At 42.8% G+C, this 24793-nt stretch overlaps 2 protein-coding genes across 2 annotated transcripts; both read left to right on the top strand.

The window, feature by feature from the left end:
- The first annotated feature begins 1517 nt into the window (after positions 1-1517).
- LOC147797365 (uncharacterized) lies at positions 1518-15270 on the top strand. The gene is made up of 9 exons (XM_087143617.1): positions 1518-1701; positions 1841-2559; positions 3968-4036; positions 4330-4404; positions 9034-9105; positions 9535-9591; positions 10431-10621; positions 11079-12956; positions 13909-15270. Exons 2-9 carry the CDS (start codon positions 2540-2542, stop codon positions 14127-14129), a joined length of 2583 nt encoding a protein of 860 aa, XP_086999743.1. The 5' UTR covers positions 1518-1701; positions 1841-2539; the 3' UTR covers positions 14130-15270.
- Positions 15271-17747: 2477 nt separating this feature from the next.
- Positions 17748-24605, top strand: LOC147797364 (matrix metalloproteinase-19-like). The gene is made up of 6 exons (XM_087143516.1): positions 17748-18048; positions 18643-18801; positions 19898-20011; positions 20309-20454; positions 22221-22362; positions 22993-24605. The coding sequence occupies exons 1-6, from the start codon at positions 17748-17750 to the stop codon at positions 23313-23315; spliced, it is 1185 nt and encodes a 394-aa protein (XP_086999642.1). The 3' UTR covers positions 23316-24605.
- The last annotated feature ends 188 nt before the right edge of the window (positions 24606-24793 follow it).

The following is a 24793-nucleotide window of genomic DNA, read 5'->3' as shown; positions in this document are numbered from 1 at the left end:
TCCTTTAAAACGAGCTTTTCTCCACAGCCAAGAGTTATCAGTAAATTTACTCTGAAGTAATATGCCTCTTCTAAAATTCAACATTGTGGATTTTTTGCGTCAGAGCAAATCTAAAATACATTCTCAATTTACTTACTAATAATATGCGCACAGATGAAATAAAATCTTGAAATACGGAAAGTTTAACGTCTGAAAATCGTGGCTTCTGTTGACGAAAATCTGGCTGTGCATGAACTGGGAACGTCCGCCATGTTACAGATTGAAATGTACCATTATTCTTCAGGGGCGGGTATTGGGAACGAAAAGTTTTGGCGTTAAGAAAGTCCCTTTTAGTTGATAAAATTTAACTTCGAACTGATCTATTTTCTTTTATAATTTATACTTTACACATATTTCCTATACTCTTTCAGTTTTCAATGCGTTTGTGAATTTCTGCCGGTGCGTTTTTGGTACCTTTAGTATTATTCATTTATAATGGGTCCCACATCTGTAAACACGCGACACAAAAATCGGCGCCGGTTAACGGATACGGATAGTTAAAACAGAACAAATTCTTCCACGAGGGTTGGCCAGTCATCATGAGAAAAATGGACAAAGTTTCTGTTTTTTCGAAAACTACAGAATTCTGGGCGAAAATATTTCACTGACTAGGGGTATTATTTGCTTTCTTTCAAGTAAGATATTCCAGGATTGTTGGCAGCAACATGTTTTGTGATTTAACCAATGGCGTCACCTACCTTTAAGCTCCTTACAGCCTAGACTTGACCAAGTCAGGATCCTCCGTGACGTTTGTCTGCTTAAATGTTTATGCTTGGCTATGGAGGTTTTTCATCTTTGCGCGGCGTTACTTGCTTTGCGACCTCTTGTGTCCACTTATAGACCGTGCACTAATACATTCATAATTATGCATGCATGGGCACAAATGGCCTTTGTGGCAAGAAGTGTGAGCGGCGAAAATGTACAGGGGATCACTTTCAGTTTTCCGGCTTTGTTATTTTTTTTTTCTTCAGAAAATCCCATTAAATCGTGTTTGCTATTAGTTTTTTATTTAAAGAGAAATTTTAAGAGCTCTGTAAAAAGACTTTATTATCGTAATTTTTCCTGTGTGCACGAGATCGCCGTTTCTTAGTATGGCCTCCTTCCATCAAGTCATATAAACTACCTCGTTAGTGTTCGTGGAGCCAACCTGTAGGCCATGTACATTTGTAAAACACGTACTGATGTTCAATGTACATGTACCGGTACTGTACCCATTCGATTCGCTGCTTTCTGCACTTGGGAAATCTGAAGAACCAGATTTCTTTCTCTTTGGCATGTGCACATTGTCTTGTACAACCCCAAACACAGCAACTGGATACCATTTCTTTCGGTAGTACTCCAAGATATGACCAAATTCAATGGTAAGCTATGTACTTACAGTATACTATACTGACGAGCCTAGTTTAAAAATGTCAATTTTTTTTTGAGTTTTGCACCGCAGAAGACCGGGGCTTTTATAGGGGAAAGTTTAGGTGGGGTGCTCACTCAGAGTCGCATGACTTCGGGGAGTTTTAATATTGCAGCTTTATGGACAGTATTTTGTCATATTTCCTTAGTATCACCTTGTGTCTGATTTCGGTTGCATTGCAGACAAATGCCATATAATAAATTGATCACTCTTCCGGAAGACATGTTTGCGGCCTCCAAACGCATTGGTGATTTGTAAGTATTTTAGAGAACATTAGCTATATTAGATAGGCGTTTGGGATGATACTTTTTTTATGCATTCAGACGAAAATATGAAAAGACACAAACAATGTCATGTGGTAAAATCACCATACCCATAACAATCTGATTTCAGAATACTATCCAACAACCAGCTTGTGTCCAGAGGCCTACCGCTCAATCTGTTCATCAACACATCAATTACTACGTCACTGTAAGATCTGCATGTTCACTTTCGTCTAGTACGGTGCGTGTTTGCGTAACCAAGATAACGCAAGTCTTCCAATGAGTACAGTTAAAGCTTCAGTTGTGCGTTAACATTTTTACATCTTTTGACCATGACTGTTAGGGAAATGGTTTAACTGGAGCTCGAAAGCTAAAGAACTCCTTGTCCCAAGGGCTTATAAATGAAGACCGTCCGGCGCACGAGTGTTTCTTAATTCTTTGACGCAGGAATAACTCTGGAACTGAAAGGTTAACCATCCTCACAGATGCATAGCGGTGTTAGACCGTATCATGTATTCTTTTTTTGGCCTTAACATCTGTTGTTGAACGAGCATTTCGAATATTCTTTTGTGTCCTTGGTTTTAAACTCATAATTTGGTTCAGAAAGGCAACGTTTTATTATTTTTCAGGCAGTTTTGTTTGATTAATCGTGAACTGAAGTACCATCTGAAATATTATTACCTTTGTCTTGCTCTTGTTCTGAAGAGACATTTCATCCAATCAGCTGACAACTTTTCCAGAGGAACTACTTCGGTCACAGCACAAACTCCAAAACCTGTACATACATCGCAACAAGATCAGTTCTCTGAATAGTGGAGCGTTCAAAGGCATGGAGTCACTGAAAGAACTGTAAGCGATTGGGGGAGGGGGCCCCTATAAAATAACAAAAACAAACTGACCTTATTTTCCTTTTATTCCAAGAGCTTTATTGGTGGATAAACGCATACTGTGTAAGTTCACCTGGCAGTATTGTTGACCCATTAAAAAAATGACGACAGTACTTGTGGCTGTCAATTTAGGGAAGCTCTTACACTGACGTTTTGTTTGCTTCTTCGGAAAGGAATTTGGGCCAGATTCCAAAACCAGTACCGGTGGTTGAGGCTGGCCGGGTTTAATGTATTGGATAGCCTGCATTGTTATTTGTTATATTGTGTTTTCTCAACGTTTGTAGTAGGCTCACGTTGCAGGCCCAGGTGTAATTTAGTACGATAGATTAAAGCATGCTATTTATCAAAGTGGAAAACTTTGTTTACTATCGTCGGCATTTTGACGAGGTAGGACTGAAAGGACTTACAACGGGGTCAGAGTTGTCTAGTTTACGTAGGCACCGTGCCTGAGTAAGGGCGCCCTCATCCTTCCAATACGCGTCACAGAGGTAATTAACATAAAGTTTAGACTTTTGGCGCTTCCTGTGTGCGCAGTGTCAAGGTGGTCGCTTTCTTTGGGTTTTGAACTGTGTAGAGCCTTAATTAAACTCTCTGCCTATCCTTTGATTTTGCAGGGAGCTTGGCGCCGGCCATGTTTCCCATATAAGCCTTGGGGAAAGGTACCTTTCACTAGTTGAAATCATATTTTGTATTATCTTTTTTGTCGAATATATTGTGTGATTTTCGGGGCACAACGTAGCGACTGTTAGAATAGAGTTTATATTGTGCATTGTACATGTACTGTTGTGCTTGTATGTGACATCTGACTAGTCATCTCATTGTATTTACTGAGCAATCCTGCTATTATATTTGGGGACAAATTGTGATTTAGCATAATAATTTAGATGTCATTTGCTTTGGGCCTGTATCTGTTCTTGTATACTGAAATCCCAAATGCTCGTTCGTTTTAATTAGGGGACCGTTCCTCCCTCCTCCCACCGCCCAACTGACGTTTGGCTGGTCCTCGACATTGTTTTGTTCCTTACGGACGCCCTGTATTCAGTTTAGTTAATCATAAAGCAAGCATTTGATTGGATACTTTCTCATTTCGAATGAAATCACGAAATCACTGCTGAGACAAAATATTAATCTTTCAAGTGTTTCACTAAACTTTCGTCAATTGTACTCTAGTATTTCAAAAGGAAAGCACAAGCTAAATAACAAAAATAACCTTTACCTAGATTTGAAACACTGCCAGCTAAACGTTCACGCTCTGGACTACAATTACTCCGCAAATCACGGTTCAAAATTGTAAGATTCAATTATCTTAACTCGGATTTTGCAATAATCTATAGAAACTTTCATGTCGTTTTATCCGTTGTTTTGTACAGAATGATATTTGACAATCCTATTACCTATTTACCGGATTGGGTCTTCTATGAGACGAAATTGGTGAACTTGTGAGTATAGATTAATCATTAATTCTAACCTGGGTCATTTATTGAAAATGTGGAATGTAGTCGGAATTCTTGTAGTTTGTTTATATATTCTGGTTAATTTATACTTTTTGATCCCATAGCTGTATAGGGGCTTAACGAAATTGGCTACAAAGTGTTTGCTTTTTGCAAAAGGTAATTATGTACACTTTACTGACTGGGTTTGAGGTTGATTGATACGGGTTAGTCGTAGATATGGGATCACTCAAAAGGTAAGTAAATTGTGACAATGTTTTCTTTTTTATTGTTTGGAGCAGATACATGTTTCAGACGAACCTTTCAGCCATAGGATCCAGACCTTTCGCAACAATAAGAAAAACTCTCCAGCAAGTGTAAGTGCGCTTTCCCTTAGGTGCTTGATAATCAAGACGTCAACCTCGGCGGAATGCAATCGAGCTACCTTCGATTCCAAGTAGAAAAATCTCCCAAGGTTCAAGGGGATTTTCTACTCAATACCTACAAATGCATTTCGAAATGCGGATGGGCAACCATAACCGCTGAAACAAAACACAGACCATGACGTCACCCCGCACACACCGTACCTCCCACAAGTCCTTGCGTAGCGCACTCCCTTTTTAAAAGAAGAATCAATCACTATGGGGGCTGATATAAAAGGTGAGAAAAATCCCCTTGGATTTGGGACGATTCTGTTGCAGAACATACGTCACCTTCGATACCTAAAAATGCAGAGTAGCATCGGAGTGTATAGAAACAGGGCGGGAACGCGCAGGGTGTGGGCCAGGAAACGAATTAACCAAGCCTGTCTACAATGAAACATATATTTAGAAGCCAAGTTTAGTCAAGACATACCCATGAGTACGACATCTAAAACATTTGCTCAGGATGTATCGACTTCTCATCTTGATTCCTGGCTGCTGTTCGTGCAGTAGTTTTGAGAACTTCCAGTTTGGAGAACGTCTCCCAGATAGCACGATGCAAAAGTTAACAGGTTTCTCCAACATGTAGCCCGTATAATATTCGAAACTGCCATACCCTTAAAAAGGGATCACGATGTTTTCATGCTCCATGTCTGAGACCTCGCCCTGAGATGTGTATAACATCTAGGGCTGTCGTAGGTGAGCCTTGCCTGCCTCAAGCCGAGTCTTTGGCTCGAGTGGGTCAGAAGTCGAAGATGGAACTCGATGGCTCTAAAGATACAGAACATGCAGAATCCTATTATGCAACATTGGTGGCTCCATTGGTGATGTTGCAGAAGCTGATGTATAAGGCTGTGACCCGCTTCTGGCAAGGGTGAGACCTCCACAATCCAACAGTTGAACAGTTGAGTGAAGTCACCTCGGAGTTCTATGGTGGGAACAATGTAGAATTTCAGTACATGTATTCCGACAGGTCACTATTAATTTGTTTACCTTGCATGCATGCATGTCAAGTTAAAGACAAAAAAATGTCTGTAAGAAAGTGATTAGACTTGGTCAGGAATTCCGTCTGGGGGAAGGAGACCTCTTTCGATAGAGAACCATGGAGTTCAATCCTTCAATGAGCTGTGGACACAAGTAAACGTAGGAATGCCGTTTTTACTGTGAGGTTAAGAAGAAAGTGAGAAAGACCCAGCCGATTAATGATTTTTTTAGTTGCTTCATGAGAACAGTGCAAGATTCCATCCTGATATTTTAGACTTGGTAAAGCGTTGTTCAGCGACACATTTCCTTCATCAGGTGATAGATGCAAGCATTGTAGGATAGGCTTGATCCATCAACAAATGCCTTGGATATTCAGTAACAATGAATGGTGGTGACTTGTCGCCTGGATCGAAAAGGGGATACAGCAAAACATTCCTGATGATTGCTAAAGATGCGGAATGGATGCCCAACACTTTTTGTGCACGTGATTCGAAATGGTGCTATTGCTGAATGTCGTATAATCTGCTGGTCGACGGTTATCTACTTCCAGCTGCTAAGCAGTCAGAATCTTGTGAAAGGTCTGCTGCTTTGAAGGAGGGTCGGAAGTATCCAGGCTAATTGAAGATCACTGTAAGGGACTGGAAGAAGTATTTTGGAAACAAAGCTTGCCATGTCAATAATGGAGGACACATGGTCAAGCTGCATTTTTCTTGCCGGATTTCGATCAGCACTTAGCAGAACGTCTGTAACTGGAAGCCTAGGTATAGGGCAAATGTGTAGAGTTCCAAGGGAAAATATATTGATCATGTGCTGCACTGACGAATGGTTTCTACTACCAGACATCCTTGTCTGCAGAGAGATCTAGGGAGCGAGTGATGCACTATCTGACGAGCTGGAAATTTAGCATACACAGGGAAGGATAGAGCCACTACCGAAGCGCTGTCTTGACACAAGTGAGGCAGCTGATGGCCTTATCCTAGTGGCCTGAAGAAATCACAGGACAGTCTGTTTGGGCTAGTTGACATGAAGGAGTTTTTTTAACAGAAATAAAGATCCTGTAAGGGATGGGTCGTCTGGAGGTGCATGTCGTTCAGGCTCCGAAGCGTTCGTTGTGAGCGTACAGGTAGGCTAGCTGTTGGGCACGACCCTGGGAGAGGAGATTCTGACGACACATCCTCAAACGCTGGTAAGCTCAAATGGGAGAGTTCATCCAAACGAGGGTAAAGACAGCATCCTTTCGAGGACAGTTCTGAGAAGGGATGAAAAGGCTGAAGTGGGCTTATGTGCAAATTCACCCGATCCTCTACTTATAAATGAGGCCTGTGCAGCAAAATAGCCTGCAAGAACTCTGATGCTAATATATTTTCGTATGATGCAAATCAGTAGGCAAACGTGTAAGTGAGGCTAGTCAGCGTCACGAAAATTTTCAAGCAGAAGGCACGAACAAGCCTCGCTTATACGTTTGCCGACTGTTACCTCACGGTTAAAGCATGGTTATTTTACTGCACAGGCCTGACTTATAAGTAGCAGTGGGTAGTCGGATAGGGTGGCAAATGGTAGTATGGTACAGTGCCATCAAAGTTCGCCAAGAAGGCGAGGAGCCGGAGCTGAAGCCGTACTCAGGTTGGGTTAGAAAAATTCTCTGTGAAGAGATAAATACATTCTTTGTCTAGAGAGAGCCCCATGGAGGAGGGGGCTCCCCCACATGCCCACATGGTGAGACAGGGAGGCCTCAAGGAAGGTACGGTTCTGTGAAGGCACCAAAAAGACATGTCCTGGTTGACTATGAAACCCAAGTCCAATTTGAGCTGTGTAGCCTTTGACAAAGCGTAGTACGACAAAAAAGACTAGCCGACTAACTACAAATCATCCAGGTAAACATATACATGCTGTCGGTGAGGGGCTGTAGCCAAAAACGTTGGTGGTCCTTGATAAGACCGCAGACGTAACAGTACGGTCTCCTTTCAGGAATGTTTCAAACGAATACTTATGACAGGAAGCCATCACACCTTTGGAGTCAGGAAGAACGTTGATGTAAAGCCCTCTGGAGGATTTAGGAGAGTTGTTATTTTTATGGCTGTCTTTTGTTGCAGAGAGAAAAACTTTTTAAACGAAGTTCGGCTTCTTTGGCCGTGAGAAATGGGAGTAATCACCGGGTTTGTCAAGACTTAAATTGTCATCTGCCTTGAGGCATTTAGATTCTTGAAGCATAGACTCGCCAAATTTATCTGCAGAAGGGTCACACAAGAACAAGGATACATCCTCCAAACGCTCCCTGGAACCAGCGGATGTTCCTCCCAAAGGTTGTTTAAGAACAGACTCTTATGTAAAGAGGTGGTTGGGGTCAAACCAAAAGCAGCCAAGCAGCCCATGATCATCTAGAAATTGGGATATGAAAGGCAAAAGACATTTCATAGGTAGGAAGGCTAAAATTCTTGTGTACGTGTACAAAGGTAATGACAAACCAAATGAGATTTTGTAGGGCTTCATAAAGAGCGAGTGTGGATATTCACTGAAAAATGTAAAATTCACATATTTTTGTGCAATCTGTGCTCACATTTGTGCCATCTTTAAAATAAAATGAATAACGATGAATAAAGCAGAGATTTCAAATGAAGAGAGTCTCATCGCATTAAATCAAAACCATAGACAAAGTTCAACCACCGAAGGCTTGGAACATCAGCCCAAAAATCCAAAAGTAGGGCGGAAAATTAGAAGAAAGGTCAATTGAGTTTTTGCAGGCAAAATTTCTGTTGAGATGGTGTGTGTTTTTGACTCTAGCAGAAACAGGAGGCATGAAAATAATGAGCAGGGTTGTCAGAGTTTGCGAGGAAGAGGAACTGCTCTTGAGGCGAGGTTTCAAGAGCAGTTCTTGAATTTCTTGAGTGCCCTAGAGAAACAGGGCAGAAAATCGCCAATTAGACGTAGACTGTCCGCAGTTTTTGTCAGAACTGCAGGCTTAGAACTGAAATGAGCGCAGGAGCTCTAACTGTCTATGTCAGGGGTGACACTTCCGTCGTGCCACACAAGAATACCAATCGATTCTCGGCGTAATTCGGACGACGAGAGCGAGCCAAAACACGAGGTTTATAAAGACCTTGGCTGCACAACCGATGTCTGTAGCAGATCAAGTGAACGTCGAAGTCGGAAGGTGATAACGGGCCGCCACATGATCGACATTTAACTGTAGACTTCTGAACAAAGTTCTCCTTATCCACGATTAACACACACGGTTGAAAGTGTCGGAGTAAGATAGAGTCGTGTCAAGAACTAAGTAACGACACGTTGCTCAGGGAGAACGCGTGTACATAGCGGTGCGTGTGTTGGTAAAAAGAGGCTAGCTACGCAGGACATAGGGGGACGTGCGGGTCACGTCAAGGCTTGTGTTATATCAGGGGTTATGCTTGCGCATGCGCATTTGGAAATGCATTTGTAGGTATAGAAGTTGTCGTATTTTCTGCAATAGAACCCTCTTGCTGTTGGGAAAACATAATGCAAAATAGGTCCCATGTTGTTACAGTCTCGCAATATTGATCCACTTTTCTCTTATATCCGTAGTTTGTTAGCTCAACCTCCATTAACGGAAGATCTTTTTTACAGATCTCTGTATGGCGCTAAATTGGCCAAGGTTCCCGATTCTGTTTGGCAAGACTTGGGCGCCAACTGTTACACGTAAGAACGCCATAATAATGTGACGTCAAATGTAGTCCCGTAAGAGAGATACTACACTTCGAGGTGGTAGATATTTTTAAAGGATAAAAACTTTGCTGTCATTTTCTGGGCATTTCTTGGCAAAGACGGCTGTCATGCTATTGTGAAAAACGAAGGAAGATAACAGTGTATAGTCATGCATGTCACATCAAAAAATGTACACATACATGCACTCCCCTCGATCACTCTCCCTTTAAAATTTGCAAGTTGCACTTTAACAAGATCTCTGTCTTATCATTAAACGGATGTCCTGCCTACATGTCAGAGGAGTGCGTGAAAAACTTAAGCCTGACATTTTTTCCTAAGTCAAAAAGGGAGGCACCTGGAAAAATCTGAACAGATTTAACAACTCCAATGAGGTTGTAAACATTTGTTTCAATGCTATAACAGAGCGATTGACAACTGTTTGCAGTTTGCACCAGTAGTAAACCGGACGGACCTCAAAATGTAAGTTGAATGATGTGTGCCCTAGAGTATTAAAATGCAGGCGGTAAAATCGTTCCATCATTATAAAGAGGTAAAAATATTGGAAACAGTCTAAAATGATTAACCATAGATGTTCGTCGTTATAACGACGATGGCGTTGTTCAATTAACTATTCAGAAGGTGATAAAATCAAAAGTGATGGGAAATGTCGAGTGAAGAACAGAGCATACTGTACAAAATGTTGAATTTCCGTACAATTCTTCTCAAAACGTAGCAGATTCACAAAAGAGAAATCGCTGCCTTGCGCTTCCGCAAACATACTCATATTGCTCGCTTCACCACAAAAACGTTCAACTTTAACGGAGGAATGCTGCATTTCCGAAGTGTAACCTTAATGATTCCCCACTCCATGCCACCCGATCCTACTACCCACCGCTATTTATAAGTAGGGCTTGCACAGCAAATACGCCATGCTATAAGCATGTTGGTATCATAGGATCGTGGCGGGACTACTTTCGCCATACTTGCAAGCAGGGCATGAAAAGCGCCCCCACTTGCAACGCAACAAAGAGCCACTTGCTGCGGTGCACAAGTTAAAACTGGTCTAGCGAATGCGACGAATGTAGTCCATGCTACGATCCTATGATACCGACCTACTTATAGCATGGGGTATTTGGTGTGCAACCTACTTCCAAGTAGCGGTGAGAAGTCGGATCGGGTGTCCATGCATCTAGTGCAGATGACTTTTCGAGAAGGACGGTTCGGTTGAATGGGTATTTTTCCGTCCAAATTTCGGCCAGTATTGGAAGGATTCTGAGATAACACCGATGTTCTCCCTGTGTTCTTTAAATACCTATCAGAGAGCTAGTTGGTGATGGTTTCGCCCAGCCGATCGATGTACCGAATGAGATAGCTGAAGTACTGTCCAGGTCGGGCTTCCAGTGCCGCCGGGCTCAAAAACAAGTCTGGCAATGTACACCATGTCCGCAAGGACACTATGGCGCTTACTGGATGGATCCTTATCAGGAAACGTGCGTCGCTTGCCCGGCAGGTAAGACCTAGATGGGGAGGACAGCCGAAGTTTTGTGCGTTGATGTTGGTATTTGTGTCTTATGGCATGTCTACGGTAGTTTGTAAGCCCTTTGATAATTCGAAGGCTCCTTTTTTCGTATAGGCACCTGACAAAGTACTGTGCCCATTGGATAATTCAGTCCTGAACGATGTCCTTAACAAACTTTCTGGGGAATTCCATTCCACCTGCATTAATCTGATCAAACTGTGAAGGCCAGTTACATTCTTCATCTTTATGAGAAGAATTTGATCCAAGCTTGACTCGCAAAAACTTGCAAATATTCAGGCCTAGAAACAGAACTTTAAGAGTCCTGTCCAATATCGGAGCGTAGACCGTGGGCTCAGTCTTCTGAGTACTATATCACCACTTTCTAAAACTAAAACGTTTTCTGGTTTAATGGCTCTTACCAATAGTAACAATACTTGACTGTTCCCAGGAGGATTTTACCAAAGCAAGACAGGGCAAATTGCTGGCAAATCCCACTCGATCAACTGTCAAAAGTGCAACGACGGAACTTATGTCACCCCAGCTGCCCACCCTGGCATCAGTCCTGCAGACTGCGTTGTGTGTCCTACGGGAACCAAGAAGAACCTTCACGCTGGCTTTCGTGCATGTTCATGTGTGGATAATTACTACCGCAAGGATCGCTTCGGGGAGTGCTACCCGTGTCCAGCAGAGGGACTGAACTGCACAGGGGAGTACCAGCACCTCCTGCCCGGATTCTGGTGGACTTGGGATTGGGGTTCGGACGGAAACTTTCGATCCTATGAGCGGTTTGTCAAAAATCTGCGCACAATACCAACGACTAAAGACCACTGGACAGAGAGTTTTTGGGGGGCGTTTCCGCTAGTGCACCCTTGCCCGCGTGCAGAGTCTTGCGTGAATAACGGGGACAGCATCAGACCGACTTGTGATGACGGCTACGAGGGGTGGCTTTGCTCCGAGTGCCAGAAGGGGTACTATTCCTGGTTCGATCACTGCTTCCATTGCCCGACCCTAGGGATGTTCCTGCTGGAAGTGGTGGCAGTCGCTGCTCTTATTGCACTGGTGATCACTTTAGTTGTCTGGGACTTACGTAAGAACAGCCGGACGAGCCGGTCTGTCATCAGTCTCATTCTGGCCAGATTTAAAATCATGCTGGGTTTTTACCAGGTAATGGGTGAGATATTCTCGGACCTGGATGAAATTCCTTGGCCAGGAACCTTGAAGGATATTGGTTCCTTTGTGAAACTCCTAGAGGTGAACGTCATGCAGTTGATCGTCAGCCCACGTTGCTACCTTCCCGATTTCACTTATCCAAATATATACATCGAGTTTGTGGCTGGGCTAGGCTTTCTTGTGGGCGTTGTATTTGCAGCATGGAGCTTCTATATTCTCGCCGTCTGCAGCTTACTGGTCAAGAAAACAACCGTTTCCAGGCGCAAGGAGGTTCTGGCAACTGCCAGGCAGAGGTGTTACTTATTTGTTGTCATGCTGCTCTTTGTGTCCTATCCCAGTTTGTCCAGTGTTATTTTCACCCTCTTGCCATCCGGCTGTGACCTGTTTTATCTGGATGAGAACGACGTATTTAACACCACGAGGCTTCGGTCAGATTTCTCCATCGACTGCACCACGGAGCAGCACGTTCACTTCACTCAAGCTGCCAGGGTGAGTCTCTCGTATGTCGCTGGCTTCCCGCTGGTGTTGCTCCTGTTGCTTTGGAGGAGTAACAGACAAAAGAAGAGTGTGGGCATCTGGAGTGGAGAAAGTGGAAGAAGGGGAAGTACGTCATCTAACACCCAAATGGAATCTGTGGAGCAGAGTTTGTGTCGTTTGCCCGGGCAGGCTACGGGTAATCACAGCATCAACGCGTACAACGAGCAGTTGATGGACGGCGGCAGTACTTCATGGCGAGCACCAGACACCCTGCACAGCTCTGCCGAAGGGCAAGGCCACGAGAAGATCAGCTGGAAGACCTTCTTGTGCGAAAATTACAAGCCACAGTTCTGGTACTGGGAAGTAGTCGAACTCGTCCGCAAGATCGTCCAGACACTTTTTGTGCTGCTCTACGGGCCAGACGACCATTTCACCATGTTCGCCACCATCACCATATCTGTCGGGTTCCTTCTCGTCCATGCCTACGTCCGGCCCATGAAGGACGAAACGGAGCACCGTCTACAAATGTGCTCTCTTGGTGCCATCTTCCTCAACTTGTTGGCGGCCTCTCTGCTTCTGTTACCAACTGATGAACACAGCCAGTCTGAAGAGGAAAGGAAGGGCGCCCTGGCGGTCTTCCTGATTCTGCTGAATCTCAGTATCATTATTTTTGTCGCAGGTAAGTTCTAGCGGCTACAATTTTTTATTTTGGAAAAAAAACCGACTTATGTTTCCCTTGTTTTTTTTCGGTAGTGTTACCCCCAATGGCAAACAGTTACGTGTTTTTCCCACAGGCGACATAAAAATGTCTGGACTCTATGTAGTTTTGTACTGACTGATGAAGCCGCAGGCAGCCATTTTTCCGTGACGAATACCATGCTCTTGCTGGCTTACATATCATTGTAATTTGTAACTAATTTTGTCCAAAAGGATTTGATCAACAATAACCAGTTAACCTCTCGGCCCAGTGTTACTAAAATAGTTTAAGTGGCCTCAGTGACCCATGGTGGCTGAATACGACATTGCAAGTCCATACTTTTTATATAATGTGCATGGTACTTTCGGAGAAACGGGTGGCTTTGTCTAATGCGACGTTCTTATGATATTGGTACATTTGGTTTGTAAAGACGTTGTGTTCAAGTCGGAGAATCTCCATTCAAATAGAGGGATCTTCACACGATGCTTTTAGCGTCAATCTGCGCACTTCCGCGTTTGAAAACGAGGCTGTATGTGTCAGCTTCTGTTCTTAATACAATCAGACGATTGAAAGTAAGGAGTCAAGACACAAATATATAAAGGTAAGTTAAATTCAGACTTTTTAGGCTGAAAATTTCGTGGAAGAGTCTTTCAGGATGACTCAACACGTAAAATCCAAAGAAAAGTAACGACAATTGACCGCGAACTGACGTACCCGCGATGGTCATGTATCTTGTGCAGTGGGCGTGGTTTAGACTGAAGTGGCGTCACACTTACTAACCGGATACTCCATGTACTGTGTGGACTCCGCAGGCTCGCGCGACGAAGTTCAACACAGAAAGCCTCGGATTCGATGCAGATATGCGCAGACGGCGCTAATGTGAAATCCCTCTATAGGCAAATATGAAACTGGTGTGGCATATAAACTGTTACAGGGAGTCTCGTCTGGGGTGGAGTGAAGACCCTGTGGCGGTGGGGATGTTGCGGCCGCACGCTGACGGGGCTCTGCTGGTGTTTGCTGCAACAGCGTGGATCTAACGAAAGCAGTGACCTTGATGGCAGTGGAGAGAGTGCGTCACTGGTGCCCGGCCCAGAGCACTTGCAGAGGCCCTACGGGGAAATCATTACCGAGCGCGGGGGAGCATCAGATGTGTAATCCTTTTCAGAGCCACATTTATGTCTGCACGACATTCGTTCTTCCGGTATTTTTGCGCCCTTCCCGAAAAAGAGATAAAAAAGCCTTTTGTTCTTCTGCTCCTGATTCCTGAAAAGAAGTGTAAATTGTAAAAAGGGGGGTATAAGGGCTGTTAATGTTAAATGTTAATGGATTATGACGTAACATAAACCATTTCAATTAAATACCCCAGTAATAGGTAGTAATTAGGACGTATTTAAAGCGCATTCCAGTACCGAAACACTCTCAAGATGCTTAATTACACCATTATTACCCCAAACGCTCTGGGCCCAGCAATATTTCTACGTACCATCTTACCTCCTTGCAGAGTGTTCAACCATCGGTGCAACCGTATGAGGTGCCATTAGGCTAATACACCCTGCATTGCTCTGTCTGCCCTCACAGGTACTAAAAATCGCACAGGTTTAAGGGCAGTGTAAAAGACATTCCGTGTAATTAATTCACTATACCTTTATGAGAGTGCACAATTGTAATGCATATTTTGTAGTTAGCTATTTTTAATTGCATGATTGTACATTCATAAGAATTGGTAACATTTAGTGTGGGACCACACGGGAGGCACTTTTACTAAAGCCACAAAATTTTTATTCATATCATTTTCCCTTGCTTCAGTCAAAGAACTGTAGCTTAGCCGCTAGCAGGGCGGAGCAACATCAGAAGCTGGAAAATGAAAACCAGTGTTTTGACGCTGGTTACCAAATCGGAGCGGTGAAAAATAGATCACAAATGGTACTGTATGGTGAAAACAGAATAAAATCATCGAATCAAGAGCTGCAGAATATTTCAAATCAGGCCAAATCTTATGAATTCATCGTGAGATAAACACCTTTTCTGAAAACCAAGACAGTGACATTTTGAAGCTACATATATTTATTTAATTCAAAGGAAGTTGGCAAAAGGCTACATTTTTGTAAAATTGGGTCGTGTATTAATATTTAGGCATGTAGAGACCTGCTTTTGTTCGACATGTAGACGCGTTCTCCTCATTAACAATGACATATTTTATGTGGCTATTATTTCTTAAGACCACGCATCTAGTAAATAAAAATCACCTTTAATCGGATACGGGATGCAGGAATAAAACTAATACGCTTGTATTGAATTTTGTCATCGGTGACTGTTTTTTTATACTTTTCTTTAATGACTGTTTGGGAAGAATGTTTACGCGCACCACACATGCACACCACAGCACAAAACAACAGTTTTACATTTGAACAATCGAAGGATGAAAAGATTGATTGGTGTTCACAAACAGTGATGCTGGATGAAAAGTTAAAGCTTGTTATATCTGCTGTCCATGAGCAAGGCCCGTGTACATGTGTACATGTACTGTCTCATTTTGAAAAAAAAAAGTGGATGACGTAGCATTTTCCCAGGCCACACGGCTGAGCAAGGACAGCCTTACGAAACCCATGAAGAAATCTATTCATCCTCGAATGAGCCAGAATAATGATGTCTCCTTTGGTTAGCGGTTCATGCAATACCAGGTCACACGTCGTCTTGGAATAGGGCCTGCATGTACGCCTTTTGTACCGAAAACTATGATCACTCCAAGGCAGGGATCAGGAGACACCGGGCTAGACTTACAGCGAAACTTAGGAATATTGGGAAGACCAGGAAGGTATCAGATGCATCGGTGGTAGTAGCGCTGCAAGCAGATCAAGTTTTCGTTAGTATAGCTCATTGGTCAAATCGAGATGCTGCTGTCCATGATACTGCTGATAACAGCTTATGCTGTCACACTGGCTGACTCGACCATTGTTGAATCCGAGGGCGATGCTGCGGTACGTACAGATTGAATACATAGCCTATTTAGAGATTGTCTATTTGGACCCTCTTTCGTAAACTGTGAAAGTGCATCAGCCTGTTCCAGCATATCACTAACGGGGCAAGATGAGTAAAAACTGGCCTGGGTGAGCTCAGGTCTGGTTGGGAGCCCTTGAAAATGAGCGTGACCCTGCTAGGAGGAGATCCAATCTAAAAACAAAATTGGCATTCTGCCTAAGGCGCCATACCTACACATAAAAGTTGAATGTTTGAAATGTACACCCCCTTACGTTTACTATTTTTCCTAGACGTTGTCAATGTTTATTGGTTAAATTCTAATTAAGCGGTACAATAACCCCTTAGGACCTTTCACATCGTGAAAGTCCCAGACAGACTTGCATTAAGTAAAGAAAATAAAGACTATTCAATTTTACCACATCAGTCTCCTTTTTACTGTATAAAATGTGTACTCATATGTTATAGATAAGCCTGGCCAGTAAGAAGAGAAGTTAATTAAACTAAGGGTTTTGCCCTTACCCAACGTGTATGTTTACACGTATGATAAGTGCATCTTGAAGACATGTTTCCAAAAAGGCTACTGCTGAAAGGTTTGAGAGTCCGCTTAAAATTGCAGATAGGCCTTCCAACCTAATCAGTTTTTTGTTTCCAGTCTTGTCCTGGCTATTAAACAAATCTACTCGAAGCTAAGCCAGGGAAGAGGGTCTCGATAAGGGATACAATTAGTCATTGACAAAATACGACGTTGAAAAATTTTCAGAGGTACCTGACCAAGTACGGTTACTTGCAACCAGGGAAGCCCTCGGACGGAATGACATGGAACAGCGAAGCTATGGAAAGGGGCGTTTGCAAATTTCAGTTCATGACTGGGCTGAATGAAACGTGTGAGTAACCTACAGCAATGTCAACATTGCTCTGTGGGTTGTAGCTCTATGGTATACCACTCTACCTTTGAGGCATGTAAAAATCTTCCAAGAACAGGTATCTTTACACTATCTATGCTGGCACTAGGGGCACAGATGCGGCAAACAACGAAAGACAGAAATACCCAAAACTGCGGAAAATGAAGTCATGCCTCTCATGCAAACGAAAAGAAATAGCTGTTAACCTGTTAAACTCAAAACACATCGGTGATTTTCCTAGAAATACACTTAAGATCCATTTTGGACCAGTAACTTCTGTGAGCGTCATCTGTTCGTCAATACATGGATAGTGACTAATTCACATTAGCATGAACATGTTCAAGAGCAACTACATCTTTTCACGTGTCCGTTGATGAAGAGTTTTCCCATTACAGGTAAACTTGACGAAGCAACACTTGCCATGATGAACAGACCCCGCTGCGGTGTGCCGGACATAACTGACGGCAGTCTGGCCACCAGACGGGTGAGGCGCTATTCCTATGGAAGAAGATGGCCTACCAGTAGTTTGACCTACCGCATCGACAACGTGACCCCCGACATTACCAACAGAGAGGACATAGAAAACACATTCGTCGCCGCTCTCGAGGTAGACTAAGTGGAAAGCAGCTGGATATAAACAAAACCTATGAACTAATACAAACACAAAGCTCTGGCTCACTCTAACCATACACGCTGAGATGAAGCTTTCAGAGTATTTAGTGGGTAGCTTCCCAGATTCATCCAAACTTATCCTTAGAATCGAATGCACCTCACGCCTAAAACAGAAGGATATGAAGAAATATAATAATGCAACCAACTGTACATTATTGCATCACGGATTTTACAGCATGGTTCACCCGATCTTGATGAGCAATCGCTGCCACTGCCAACAATGGCTCTCAGTTTGTTGCTGGATTGTTCCTTGTTCCCCTCCACTTGGATAGCCACATTCTGGGACTTTAATCATTCTTGCCTTCGCTATCAACAGATCTGGTCTAATGTCTCATCCCTCACCTTCACGCGCGTGTTTGGCGACACACCCGCCAACATCGCCGTCAGGTTCGCCGTCAGGGACCACGGGGACCAGGCAAGTTTCGACGGCGCCAGAGGCGTCCTGGCGCATGCATTTCTCCCCTACGATGGAAGAGTCCATCTTGACGAAGATGAGCTTTGGACCATGAATACCTACGCAGGTGAGCTTGTAAGCTTGTTTGATGGCTTTTTCCAAGGAGGGATATGTTACAAGTTGGTATTTCAGGTGAACGCTATATTTCAATCAGTTTATGCCCACACTGACTGTCTTACGTAGCAAAAAGTGAATAGTTTTAATGAGCCAATGGAAGTATTGCCCACTGGCCAAATGAAATCTATTGCTTGGAAGCCAGAGGAAATACAATGGAAGTATTGTCTTAACATTAATTAACGGCGCTAAGTATTACTGATTGACAAATCAGAGATGGAAACTGATAGCGAAGAACAATCGTGAGTCTTTTGGTTTAAGTTTTAATGAGAAATGCTTGAAAGCACTGGATGTCTATGATACAGGAATTTATGTGTATTTGTCTACATACAGATTTCTTTCATTCGCCGACAGGGCCACCACATTTCAGACGGTTGCATCCTCAATCTGAATTTTTGGATTATTAACCCTTGAAAGTCAGTTTTTTTTAAGTCGATATGACCCACGCAAAATCATTCGCCGAATCGAAGTTGCAAAAGAAACCAAGAAGCAGCAAAAATGTTATTCATCTCTCTTAAAGTTCAACTTTTAAAAATTCTCCATGCAGGAATCAACCTCTTTCAGGTGGCAGCCCACGAGTTTGGCCACGCCCTTGGCCTGGGCCACACCCATGTCCGTAGTGCGTTGATGGCGCCAACCTACAGTGGATATGTTCCCAACATGCAGTTAGACAGCGATGACATTGCCGGAATTCAGGCTCTATATGGTAAGACCCCTTTTCTTTGCTCTGCGAAGGTGCTAAAATTCTCTATGTATCCGTATATCTCCACTTTACCTATACCAACAGACTTTGCCTACAGCTGAGTCATTTTCAGTGGAGGGAGGCCATCATTAAATTTGCATATAGACCGTTGGTAAAAATTCATGAGTGTAGTGATGATTTGATTCGCTGACCTTACACGTACGTGACCACCTCCTTGTTTCCCCTTCCTGTTCCATTCTTGCTGACAGCACCACGATTTTGCCAACCAAACTGACTAATGGGAGTGTCACACCCCACCCTCTAGAGACGCCCACGACTTTGTCTACGGTTCAATAACTCTTTACTAGATTACTCGCGATCGGGGCTCGTGAAGCTATCCACCTAAAGCAGAAGCACCCCCTCATCGGTTCAACAAAGCTATGTTGGTTGGAAGTGTTCATTTTGTTGGTAGCAATGAGTACATGTCCTAGTCATTCGTGAACCGGCAAAGATTAATTCCCACCAAAGGAGCCTCTGTTGCTAAGAAAATTGCCCCCTCTCGCGGTCCAGCTCGAGGCTTGTAATCGCTGCATCACAGCGACAATGGCCATCCCTACGAGTCTCTGACATGTGAGCCTGTGTTGCTGCTTAACAGTGATCGCACACAACAGATTACACAGCCGAAATGGTGTTTTGATTAAGTCTTTCAGTAACAACCCGTTTTTTATCTTATACCTCTGATGAAGGAGAACGAATTAGAGTCTACTTTAATTGAAGACCCTTTCACTACAATCTCAGTCAAACTAGTCTGTACTGAGCACATGAAAAAGGCTTTTTTTCAAATTTTGATAATATTTACTCTGGGTATGCTTACCTTAGCTGAGAAAGTAAAACCGTTGATGTCACATGAATGCAATATTTACGTAGATAATAGTTACGTGCACGTTTGTCGCAAAACGTCAATTGTCACAGCTAACTCGCTTTTTACCCACACTTTGGTGATGCTTTTTAGCAATACAATTCACTACCTATTCATAACGAATTAATATGACCATCTAGATGGATACTATTGTAACGTCAGGAGCTGTGAAGCCACAATTATCTGCTCTTCTCAAACTAGGTCAAAAACCCTATGGTTCCTCTGAGGAGGACATGCCGCCTGACCCACCGGGTTGCACCGGCGACGTGGATGCGGTGACAACCACGCGTGATCGAAGCACCTACGTGTTTGAAGGTAAGTAAAACCCTCGTCGATATGAATTGCGGTGTGGAGTACACAAATTGGAGGTAACAATATTTCCGACTGATTCCGTGCACCATGAAAGCACGGAGGGCTTTACAGGACTTGAGCTGTAACCGTCTTGTGGACATGTTTATATTGAAACAATCTATTTCATCGCGTTACAGCTGATGTCAGAAATAGGCTGCCTTGGCAATACCATCTTACACTGTCAAAAACGCTTGATAGCCATCATATGATATAGACAGCAGGTATTGAGAGAGTGTTTAGGGTTTTTGCATTTCCCTACAGGGAGTCAAGTCTGGAAATTTGCGAGTGGGACGAGCCAAATAGCTACAGGCTTCCCCAAACCCATAGCTACTGCGTTGCCGGGCCTGCCTGATAACATAGACGCAGCCTTTTACTACCCACCCAGTGGGAAGACCTACATTTTCAAGGTATGAAGCCCGCGAACGAAATGTAGACTTGCAATCATCGACATCAAAACCGTACCTAGATCAGACAAGTTCAATTTACTGCTGCTTTTGTTCGTCTTCTTTGAAGTTTTAACTCGTTTACGTGGATACGCGAAACAGGAGCTCAGTCGCCCAAAACAAAATTACCCTCGTCACCTTGGCCATAAAGGTATCGCAACGTTGTTATAAGCAGTGTAGCACTTAATCAAAGCAGTGAAGGTTTCTCTGCAGTATTTCTTGGGGACTTTGGAGCAGTTCTGACTGTTATGTGATCGCTTGTACGTGAGCATTTTTGGCAGTGAGCGCGCATTACATGACGAGCCTGCTGGATTAGATCAGACAGTTGGACAGATTATGAGGCAACCCGTTTGTGCTTACACTTTTGCAGAATAGGAATGTCACGGTTACGTGGGGGGTGTTTCCACCTTGACGTAGTGGGTCCGCTCAACTTTTAAATTGAGGACAGGAAACTGCTAAGTGACCACAAATTAATCAAAGAATGATATATGTATTCAGTGCAACATGACGTTCCGTGATTGCATATCAGATTAGATTTAATTATTCAGTCCAACAATTATGAGACAGCATAGGCCACACTATAATATAAACATGGAGGAAGATCTGAAATATGAGGATGACAATAACCAGAAGTGTATTTATTTATGAAGATGAGACTCCTCAAGAGTTGAGAATATAAAGTTAGGTTTGTAGGTGATTGTAAATTAAAACCTACTAAATTCCCAAGGGCACTACACGCTAACTTTCAATAACTTCCCAAGGGCATTGTGCGGACCCGCCTCTCTCCTCTGAGTAAATCTATTGCACAAAATACACACAACAGTCGTCAGGTCGCTGACGTGCAACAGTCGTCGGTCACACGACACATGCACAAAACTTTCTCTACAATGTGCGAAATCATCACATTGTCATTTGTTAAACAACGGCTTTTGCATGTCCTATGCAACCCATTTGATGGACGACGCACAACGGACCACGGGCGACGGGCGACGCACGACGGACGACGCACGACGGAAAATGGCATGTTTGGAACTGGTAAATGGCAGAATTGGGACACAACAAAAAGCAAAATGCGACGGACGACGGGCGACGGGCGACGGGCAACGGCAGATATGGAATTCCATACGTTATGTGCCAACACAACTCAATCGGAGAGAGGGAGAATCGCACATACGCCACGGCAAAGTACGTTGCGCAAGAATAATGCGTCAAAGTTTTGTAGAAATATAACCATTGAGCTAATCCAGCCTCATACATGTATAAATCAAGCAATATGACTAGTTACAAACAACTGACCATTTCATATCCTATCGAGCTCTTTAAATACTGGTTACAAGCATGACAGGCAGGGAACTATTATGACTACTCGGATCGCTAACAAACTCATAACGCATTCCAAGATTAGACTTAAATCAAGCCGGTCCGTCACAGGAATGACCAAATACACCTCGAATATGGTGACTATGCATGAGTTCTATAGATGTCTGAACTGTAACTGCGTCCGAATCTTGTGCCGTGTCAGGTCTATTGGGTCTGCCTGTTCAAAAACTGTTAACATATAGGCATGTGCTTACAGTACAGATGTAGCCGTAGTTCCGGGAGACCGTTTCGCCCACAGTCTTCATTTTTTGGGTCACACAAAATATCCAACGCTACAGTTCCACTGTGCACGTAGTACAGTGCGGCGCGGTCTTACCGTTTGTCGTCTGTTGGCTTCTTCGTTTTTTAAGGGGAGTCAATACTGGAGGATCGACAATGAAGAACTGGACAACGGCTATCCACGCGATATCGCCCCCAATTGGAGAGGTCTGCCGAACGACATTGACGCTGCCTTCATATGGAGCGGAAACAGCCGAGTGTATTTCATTAAAGGTACGCCACTGACTTACCGAAGGTCCTTATACCTGTATTCAGAGGTATTCAAATGAAGAAAAATATGTGACTACGTTGGCATCATCTGGTTGATATTGCCATGTTGTTAACTAAAAAACAAAATGCCCAAGTGCAGCAGAAACGGGAATCAGTTCCAATAGAATAGAAAAAAGGTAAGGCAAATAAATATAGGGCCTCACAATAATTCCCTATTAAGAATAATTTACTGTTTTTTTATTTTCACCACAGTGTGGGTATTGGAGCTGTCACTGCAATATGCACTTTTACCGTTTTGTCAACACTCGCGCATGTTCTAAAATCAAACAGCTAACAGGTGGTCGCTAAATGTTTTTTATCTGGGACAGAAACGGTAAAGATATGGGCATTTCAGCAAAAACTTTTAGGCATTGAAACTGAGGCACATAACCAAACAATCTTTCGTGATTACTGGTTGCCATTAAACTGCAAAAATATCGGATATGCCTATATTCTATCTTTGTGAGAGGTGCTCTGAGCTGGACGGTGCTTGTTAGCTTCTCCAATCAATTGTACGTATTTGAGTCTGACTTTAATCTGACGTATTTAGTCGATTCTGACGTGCCAATGGACTCGTTTTGTTTGTTGATAAAGGTGACCGGTACTATCGCTTTTACGGTGGCGTTGAAGGTGGGTATCCCCGCCCGTTGAGTGTTTGGCGCATTCCGGGTAACCGGGTCGGGGCAGCCATGCAGTGGATTAACAGGCGGACTTACTTCTTGACCCCAAGTGGAGACTACTACAGGTTCGACGACCGGCAGTTCCAGCCAGAGCGCGGGTACCCGCGATCTGTCGCCGAAGTGTGGCAGAGGTGCTCCAGTAACCTTCAGGAACTACTGGAACCAAACGACGGTGTCAGTCTGGCACCTAGTCTCCTCGTCTTGATAATGGCTGTTTTGTTATTGTCTATTCCCTAACAAACCCCTGAAGCCTGTGCAGTTCTGATAACGGCTTTTTGCTTCCGAATAATTAAGTCTTCCATTCATTTGTGAATCTTTAACAACTGCATCTTAACCACTTAAAGGACAAGAATAGAAGGATATGTTTCTATCCGAGATACATAAAATCATTAGAAATAACAATCGCTTATACAGGAGTCATTAGATTAAGCTTTTGAAAGAAAATAAATTACACTGAGAAACATCGCTCTTTTCAATCTATTCCGGCTTTTTGATGCAAAGAGGGACTTTTGAAGATTTTTGTATTTGCAATGTTTTCGTCAGAATGTTTCTGTGAAACTTGACAAGGATAAAAAAAATATTTATTTTACGAAAAGTATAGCATGACCTATTCAAAATTTACAAAGTTAAACAAGTTTCATTTATGCCTCTTATAGTGCACAAAGCAATTTATTGACCAGTTTTTACTTTAAATTTAGTTTTTTATTTAGAGACTATACATCTTTTTTCCTCTTCACAGAAAATTGGTTATTGGGATCTGACGCCGGTAACAACTTGTAAATATTTTAAATTACTAAATTTACTCGACTATTGGTTTCCAAGGAAGACAGCCAAATTAATTAGAAATCATGCTATGCCTAATGGAAAATTAAAAAAAAAAATCAGTGAATTGAAGGAACATTTCTAGCAGCCACTTGGAGATACCTTTTTCTTTTAAAGAGACAGAAAGAGAATTGCCGAACAGGAAGGGCCCATGTTTAGGACAAATGTTAATCCGTGTGTATTAAACCACCCTTGTGATGTCTCCACATTCAGTAAAGTGTCAATTATTCTTAAGAATGTATAGTTAACTGTAGATTCTTTAATAATTTTGTACATATTTAAAAAACCCTACATTCTTAAAACCTCACGAATCAAATTTCACTTCATAGACACAGAGGAGCAATTGTGACACTGAATTATTACAACGTCAAACAAACAAAAAACGCTCAGTTAAGTACACCATTTTAGATGTTCTGTACAAGTTACTGTTCTCTCTGAATTTTAGATTTGACGCTGTTATATTTTCTGTTCAGATTAGTTTTAGTTCATATTTTTTGTCCATTTTGCTTATTAAGATTTATATGCTACTTGTATAATTTTGATTATTTTATTATTTGCCTTTGTCTGTGTGCAGTTCACATTTAATCGAAAGTTTCATTTAAACCTCAGTCGTAACGCTCTTTCTGTTAATTAAAAACTTCAACAATGAAACTTCGTGTTTAATTTTGCAAAACAAATTAATCTTTTCGAAGCCTACCTATGGTACGTCCCAGACGAATAGGAAAATACTCCAAATGCACGTATCTTCCTGCAGGTGACTGAGGGGTTTCAGTAAATTAGCATGGACATGTAATTCCAAGGGTCGCCCCTAACGTTTATCTCCGTTTCAAGAGCCAGTGAACTGTGGCTCCACATCAGCCGCTCGATAAACTTGCTTATTGGTGGTGTACAAG

The sequence above is a fragment of the Acanthaster planci genome, linkage group LG11, assembly GCF_054643075.1.
Source record: "Acanthaster planci isolate LZ-2023a linkage group LG11, COTS_SCS, whole genome shotgun sequence".
NCBI classification, from domain to species: Eukaryota; Metazoa; Echinodermata; class Asteroidea; order Valvatida; family Acanthasteridae; genus Acanthaster; species Acanthaster planci.
The sequence above is the reverse complement of the archived record's forward strand: the minus strand, read 5'-3'. Positions and strand labels throughout refer to the sequence as shown.